General features: G+C 39.7%; 1 protein-coding gene across 2 annotated transcripts in view; it reads left to right on the top strand.

Annotated features, from left to right (window-relative positions):
- Positions 1-2,728: 2,728 nt before the first annotated feature.
- Positions 2,729-8,518, top strand: part of stum (stum, mechanosensory transduction mediator homolog) — a 19,001-nt gene continuing 13,211 nt past the window's right edge. For both annotated transcript variants that reach the window (XM_005725035.2, XM_005725034.2), the window contains exon 1: positions 2,729-3,653. In XM_005725035.2, the coding sequence (XP_005725092.1) occupies positions 3,443-3,653 (211 nt within the window). In that variant the 5' untranslated portion in view covers positions 2,729-3,442. The remainder of the gene's footprint in view (positions 3,654-8,518) is intronic.

The raw sequence follows: 8,518 nt of genomic DNA, 5'->3' as shown, positions 1-8,518 counted from the left end.
TCCTCCAAAGCAGATTTTATACACACACTGTTGAGTATTCCTTGCAGACACCCTCAATTAGAAGGTTATTAACGTGCTCAGCAGGGAAATTAGACTGTAAATCACCCGTCTGAGGTTGGTCATTTATCACTTCTCAAACAGCTACATTTGAGAAGTGATAAATGAAAAAGCTACATCTTTCTGAGCTCCTGGTGTAACTTTTAAAAGCCAAAATGGCATTTTAAGATGGCTACTGAACACCTACTTTAGCTATAAAAATAAAGAGCACTTGTGAAATAATGTCCTGTTGGTTGCGAGGAAAATGCTATTTATTGCAAACTACTTTACATTTTGAATGCAATATACTAATGGGAAAGTAAATGTTCAAAAACAGTGTTTGTGTGGCTGATGCAGTGTTATGATTTAGCTAGCGACAGGCCAAAGTGACCACGACTCCTGTAGCGATTAATGACCCATGACCGGCTTTCACCATCTCCCTGTTTGGTTTTTCCCCAATCTCAACTATGACAGGAGTCATGCAGCTGTGGGATGTAAGAAACAAAAGAACTGTAAGAAGGCTAATTTATTGTTATAATTAAAGAAAGATAACAAACCAAACTACATCAGTAGTGTGAGTGTAAGTCACTGACTGCTTTATTAGATACCACAACTCCTTGTTAATGTAAATACCTAATCAGCCAATCACATACCAGCAATTCAATGCATTTAGGCACGCAGACATGGTCATGGTGACCTGCTAAAATTTAAACTGAACATAAGAATGGGAAAGAACGGTAAACATCTTATTTGATGTGGCATTGTTGTTGGTGCCAGATGGACTGGTGAGTATTTGCTGGGATTTCCAACACAACCGTCTGGAGGGTTTGCAGAGCATGGCCTCACAAAGAGAGAATATCCAATGAGTAGCAGCTCTCTGGGTGAAAATGACTTGTTTATGTCAGATGTCACAATAGAAAACTGGAAAAACATTGTCTGGTTTGATGACTCATGATCCCTCAGTGACATTTGGGTGGTAAGTGTCAGAATTTAGTTTAAACAACATAAAAGCACGAAGTTCAGGCTGGTGGTGGTTGAGGATATTTTCTTGGCACCCTTTGGGCCCTACTGCACTGCAATAAGCCTACTTGGTTAGTATTGCTGACCACATCCATCCTTTTATGACCACAGCGTACCCATCTTCTGATGGCTGCTTCCAGCAGGATAACGCATCATGTCGCAAATCTCAAATTATCCAACAATGGTTTCTTTAACATGAGTTTACTGCACTCAAATGCCCTCCCTGGTAATTGGATCTCAATCCAATAGAGCACCTTTGGGATGTGGTGGAACCAGAAATTCATATCACGGATGCGCCAACAAATCTGCATCAAGCTATTTATAGAGACTGGAGTATAACTGCCAGAATATCCTTATAACCTGAATCCAAACAGTAGTATTAAACTGTTGTAGCTCAAATGTACATTTTTCTTACAATGAGAAATTGTTTTTGATTACAATTGGCTCACTGTAAATAAATTGTGAAATATTTTTTGTTTTTTTAAAACACTGTATTACTTTTCCTGTCATGTTGTCATGGTAATAAGCATACACCACATGCCTTTGGCTCAACAATCCAACGATGACTGAGTTCATCGGTCCAGATTTCTGAGAGTCCTGGACTGTCAGACACATAATAATGTCGCTTTGCATAACCAAAACAAAAGAGAAAACTACAGCCGAGTTGGCAGTTACAGCACCGCCCGTGATTCAGAGATGAGAGGAAATTAAAAGTAGGGATTGAACTGAAATTAGTGGGAGAGATGGGAAAAATAGGAGGGGGATAGAGAGGGACCACAAAGTAGAGATCAATATCTTTTGTATAATTACCTTCAGCTTCCTGGGTTGCTAGGAAACCAAACAGAAATGAGAGAGAGAGACGTAGAGGGAGAGAGAGAGATGAAAACTGAGACCGAGATTAATTTCAGGCTTTCGCAGATTTGCAACTGTGTTTAAATAAAGCTTGCGCGAGCAGACTGGAGAAGTGGTGAAGAAGATGAGGAAGAGAAGTTGAAAAGTGAGATATGGGGGATTAAGTGGAAGTCAGGGGAGGAGTGGGGGGGTGGTATGTCAGTATTTCAGCTATTACATTAATGATAGCTGAAATACTGACACCTTGATTGTCTCTTTGTCTGATCTCGCTCTCCACTGTTGAGTTTTCTTCTTTTTTTCATCGCTCATCTGCTTTGTCTCAGCTTCCCGTCCTTCTCCTTTCTTTCTCGGTTTTGTAAACCTGCTGTAAACCCAGCTGTGTATTCACGGGAAAGAACAGCAGGTAGCTTTGAAAATGAGCGCTGCAATTACACAATCATTACACAATCCATCAGTTGTAATTATCTATATTACAAACTGGGGACATTTGTAAATGTGTGTCTTCTCTCAACCATTATCTGACGCTCACATAAAGCGCTCGTGGAGATGTGTGAACACATTAGATAAATGTAAACAAAAAGGACTGGGCTTTAATCAGTTGGATTGGAATTACGCTGCAGGAAAATCGTGCAAAGGTTTTCTTTAGGGTCATCATGCAAGATAATTTAAGCAACAGTGTGTAATTTTTTGCATTAGCTTTATGGATCGACTTCATTCAGAGGCAGCAAATGATGGCACTGTTCCTTTAAATGGAGGGGGGCAGAGGGAGAGAAAACAGGGAGAGGGAGAGAGAGAGACGTAGTAGAAAAACGGGGGTCGGTGTGTGCGCTGTCTGCTCTCTGTCTTGGAGAGGTGTGTAGGATTAGCAGGATTTTACTGAAGAAAGAAAGAAAAAGAAAGAAAAAAGAGAAAGAAAGAAAGAAAATAAGAAATTGCAGCACATAGTTTGAGGACTTTACTGAAGATGTTGAAAATATTTTAAGGAGGCTTCCTTAAGGACATGCTGGACATGTATGGGAACAAACAGACGATGTCACTGACTTCTGATGATGGACACAGTGCTTTTTAAGGACTCACAGTTGCAGGATTTTGAAACTTCTGCTTTGTTTGAGACTTTTTTCCCTGATTTAAATTTACTTTTTCAGACGAATCTCTGCATCTCCCTCATATGTTCTTGAAGACAATTGCTCTCCTGAGACGTGGATATGTGTGAACATTTGTTAAGCTGACTTTAAAAATATATCTCATCTCAAATAAAATTAAATATGCATTGCTTTTCTATAAACAGTTTAACCCTTTTTGCCACAAATTCACATTTCTAGCTTGTTGCTGCTCCTGTATATTTGCCAGTGAATGTGTCATAAGCTGTGAGTGGAGAGCCAGCTGATGACATGAACTGCTGAATATTTAGCTAATCCTCTGTGGATACAACTATTTTTGACATTTATTTTTGCCCTCATCTAAATCCTAATCCAGGGGAAACAAATCTCACCCACTCACCTGAAGCTGCTTTTAATCTAAAGAGAAAAGAGAGATGGCACAGAAAGACGGAGGAACGGAGCAGGGGCGTGTCAAAACAGATGATAATCTGGGGACTAAAGCCATGTCCGGGGGCCCTACAGCAGGTGGAGGAGTGGTGGTGGAGGTCAGGGAGAAGAAAGGCCCCCTGAGAGCTGCAATTCCCACTATGCCTTTCCCCTTGGCGGTCATCTGTCTTTTTCTGAATACCTTCATACCTGGACTTGGTAAGATAAATCACACTTTCTTTTTCTTTCCTTTTCTAATTCCCTCTAATTTCACCTGGTTTTTGATTTGGTTTGGGGCTCAGGTGCAAACAGTCAGCAAACTCACAAGACGAGGTGTACAAATGTAAAGGCAAAAAGAAAAAAGAAATACTACATGAATTAGATCAGAAAACTCAGAGGAGTGAAAAAAATAGTCCCCCTGCTTGTATTTTCCTGACTACTTCCATAAATGTGTGAGAAACGTGTTAAGAATAAGACCCCACTCACACATTGTGTTACAGTAAGAAGCACACGGGCTCAGTCTGCCAGGTGTTAATAAAGTCCGTGCAGCTACATCATCACAGCAGGTAGACACATCCTCACTGAGGACACACTCAACATGTGTCATTTTCATACAAAGCTCATGTTATGGAAATCACATGATACACAAATCCATAACTAATCATCATATTTGTAAAATGGACACAAATTGCATTTTTTTGTCTTTTAATATGTTATTTAGAAATGTTTTTTTTCTTACTACAAAAGTGTATGAAAGAGCTGAATTAAGCTCCTGGAGCTGACAGCATAGTACTTGTAGATTTATCCAAATTGAAACTTTAAAAAAAGGATTTTATACATTTAAAGCCATTTCACATTTAGTTAAATCTGTAGCAAAAAATCCCAAAACAAGAAAACTAAAATATGAATTTAAATGACAACAAAGCAGCAGAGCTGAGTCTGACTCACTTTAATGTGTGCACAGTTCACCCACACATTCTCAGGTGTGTGATGAAGCCGGTGGTCTCGCTGTGTGTGTATTTCTAAGCAGACATCGACCGGGTTTGCAGCTCATTAGCTAATGGAAGGGTGTTTCTGCCTTCTGTTCTGCCTTCTCCATCTAATTCCTCCACTTTGTCACATTATGTAACATCTGGTAGCTAATGACACACAGATACGCTCATCGCCACTACATAACAAAGCCCACCGCCGCCGCCAGACTGATACACGCGCACACACAAATACAGATATAATGAGCGGCTGTCAACAAATTAATACTGCTACATAAGGTTTTGAAAGACATTTAGTCACACGCGTCCGGACCCCGGTATTCACACACAGCTGTTTACTCATCAGTTCAGTGGTTTGATTCAAACGCAGCAGAACGTCAGGAGCTGATTTCAAGAAAAAGTAGAATATGTAGAAAGCAATAAGTGAAAGTCACTATGAGGAAAAAGATTTGGTGACATGCGGAAAACATCAGTTATAAGGAACATACCTGAGCTCAATTCACCAAATAACCAAGGGAGAGACTTCCCCCTCCCCACATTTCCTCCCCCTCTGATCTAGTGGGCATATCTCATGGGATTCATACTCCTCCCTACTCTCGCCGTGTTTATTTGTTATACTTCCATCTAAAAATAGCCTTCAAATCCCAACTATTTTCTCACATTCATTCCTATTTTCCTCTCTTTTGACTCACATTCAGGAGTCTGTTTGCTGCCACCTTTCTTTAAGTGTTGAATTGTTGACTCCTCGAGACTGCCACAAACATTACAACAGGGTCAGCAAACCCCCGCTGACCTGTTTTCCCTTTTCTTGACAGGAGCACAAAATTGATCCCTAATATGTGCGGAAAGTAGCACGGCAGCCCTTCATCGAAGAGCGTGTGTTTACAGTGTGTGTGTGCGTGTATGTGTGTCAGTTTGCCTGAATGCATTGACATTTCATTGAATAGCTGTTGCCATGACAACCCTGACTAAAATGAACACAATGCATGCATGGCAGTGTGTGTGTGTAGTTTGGCTCTAACTGACTGGGACTGAAAAGAGCGTCTCGATCTATTCAACCTGACGGCAAAATAAAATTTAGAAATGTGTAATTGAATTTGGACATGAGCCAAAGCCCCCCAGACATTCATGTTCATGCAAAGGTACAACAGGTCAGGATAACAGGTGATACAGCACCTGGCACAGTAGTAACTATTATTGGTATGACATCTCTGGCACTATTACTACAGAAACCTAAAGATCCGCTCCATGTTTGTTTAAAGACAAAAGATTCTCCTTTGTGTCTGATTGTTGGGGCACACTTGTCCTTGAGTCAAAAGCATTGAGATAAAGCAGCCGGCCTGCCTTGAGTCTTTCAAATGTGACAAAGTATGTCTAATAGTACTTCTTAAGCTGAATATTTAACATGTTACATACCATTTATTTAATCTCCACAAACAGATCAAGTGTAAAAACTTTGCACGGAGCTGTGTAACAGTGGTGTCAAAGTCAAACCATTTCATGCATAGTAGGCAGTTCACATATCAGGTGGATATTGACTAGTAGGCTCAAATCTAGCCAGACGTGTTTCCTCAGCCTCTAAAATCAACGACTACACCTGTGTGTTGACTTTCAGGATTTAAACAGCCTCTGTCTCACAAGCCTACGTGATTAAACTTTGCATTAACCCCGCCTCTGCCTGCTGACATGTTAAGAACAAGAATCTTATATCATCCCAGCAATGTAACAGAGACTGAGTTAAAAACTACAGGCGAGTACCACACAAGCTGTTAGCAGCTTCAGTGTAAACTGATACAAGAGCTGTAAATAATTACGCACACTTACTGTGGAAGAAACTCCGGGTCACTGGTTGCATTACGATATTTGCCATAAGAGGAGAGGAAAGTGTGAAGCTTTAAAACACTTAAGTGAATATATGACTTAGTCCTCTCAGTGTGTGTTCCTGTGAGATTGACTGCATGTAATATTAGAGACACTGCAGTGTGTCGTTGCTGAGTTCTGTTGATATCTCGTGTCTGAATTTTCATGTGTTTACTTGCACTAAAATTAGCAGTGTTCCTCTCTTACTCCACTCAGTCTCACTTGTCTACAGCACTGGGCAAAAGCAATTTGCATGATTAATGCTCATAGTGCACACGTTTTCATTAAAAATACTAATTTAAAACATAATCCAGTAGTGTATGGGTTTTTTGTCAGTCCCATTTCTGCAACTGCATTACATTTTCTGATACTAGAAAAAAAACAACAACCCTCGATTAGCATTTTTTGGCATCTGGCAGCTTTTCCTCATTCTTTATTCTGTATTCAGTGGTCGCTCAAACTAAATTCTGTCACATAAAGAATACATTCAATACATTGAATTTGACACGTAAAACCAACAGAAATAGAGAATGTTGCATCATATTTGCAGGAAATGATGAATAAAAAAAGAATTGGAGTTTGTGATGAATGTTTTTTTTAAAAACAGGTACATGTTAATAATCGTTGTTTCACTCAGGTTGGCGTTCATTCTTGGTCTAATTTAGATACTAGAGATCGTTAGCTTGCCAGCTTGGGTCATTCAATTGGAGAGGGACTAACCGAGAGCTACATGCTTTCTCGTCACCAGAGCCGAGAACGCTGCTTGTTGTCATTAGCTTTCTCTAAACTGAGGACTTTATATTTGCTAAGACAGAATGTGTCATTCTCCAACAAATTCAAACGCTGTATGACAAGGAAGAGAGCAGGGCGACAAAGCACAGGCTGACCTGGATATTTGACTTAGTTTCATGTTAAATATGTGTTCACAGGGCAAGCTAATTGAGCCAAAGACATGCTGTTTTGCTAACACTTTACTGGCTGCAAACACAAAAACATGTAAAGCTGCTTGAAGTTCTTTAGTAGTAGGTGGCTAGCTACTCTGCAAGGGAGGGAATGTTATCCATAGTTTTGTTATAACCCGTGACTTTTGAGTTTAAAAGCAACACTGGCAAAGATGCGCTGAGTAACAAAAGCAATATGTCCAGTGAGGTGATACTCCTTAAAAGTCAGGGGCAGGTTCAGCCTAAAAATGCTTTGCAAATGGCTGCAGGCTGAAAAACATTTCACTGAAAGACTGTGCAACTGTCTATGAAGTATGTTTGTTTTTCCTTTGGTGGTTTTGTCAGAAGTGTTACCCAATCAGCAGCAACTATTTTAAAAATCGTGTGGTATCTAAAAGTCAGTGCACAAAATGAATCAGTTGTCACTGGTCTAACACGTGGGTGACATAACAGTGTGTTCAGTGCACAACTGCTCTTATTTACAAAATAAATAAATATATGGTACTTTTAGTTAGGGATTAAGTCAGCCTACTTCACCATTTTTTGAGGTCATTTGATAGAAAGAAAAAGAATATTGTACACAGAAATATACATTGATTCATGTCTAATTGTTTAGACGTTTTTTATTAATATGTTTTCTTTCTATCCACCCAGCCTGCAGATAACTGAAGAACCCTTATAACACGAGTAACCACATAAATTGTAACTGTTACTGAAAAATATTATGCGATTACTGTAATGACAATGTATCATGTTACACTAACACTGGTTATAAACTAACATTCCAAGAGCTAATGTTAAGCTTGAGTGTCATAAAAAGCACACTTACTCTCTGATAGACAGTTTAATTACACTGAATGATAGTTTGCTAACTCTTCAGGTCTAGCAATGTTTTTATCTACTTTAGAGAACCGCAGGTAAAAGAGGATAAGAGCAGCAGAGGCAATAAGCAGCTAACAGAGGCTAACAACAGATAAAAGAGGCTAAGAGCAGCTAACAGAAGCTATGAGCAGCTAACAGAGGCTATGAGCAAGTAAAAGAGACTAAGAGCAGCTAACATAAGCTAATAACAATTAACAGAGGCTAACAACACGTAAAAGAAGATAAGAGCAGCAAACAAAGGCAATGAGCACCTAACAGGGGCTAACAACAGGTAAAACAGGCTATGATCAGCTAACGGAGGCTAACAAAAGATAAAAGAGCCTAAGAGCACCTAACAGAGGCTAACAGCAGGTAAAAGAGGATAAGAGCAGCAAACAGAGGCTAACAGCAGGTAAAAGAGGATAAGAGCAGC

The sequence above is a fragment of the Pundamilia nyererei genome, unplaced genomic scaffold (genome assembly GCF_000239375.1).
Source record: "Pundamilia nyererei isolate P.nyererei 1_Seehausen unplaced genomic scaffold, PunNye1.0 scaffold00013, whole genome shotgun sequence".
Classification (NCBI taxonomy): Eukaryota; Metazoa; Chordata; class Actinopteri; order Cichliformes; family Cichlidae; genus Pundamilia; species Pundamilia nyererei.
The sequence above is the reverse complement of the archived record's forward strand: the minus strand, read 5'-3'. Positions and strand labels throughout refer to the sequence as shown.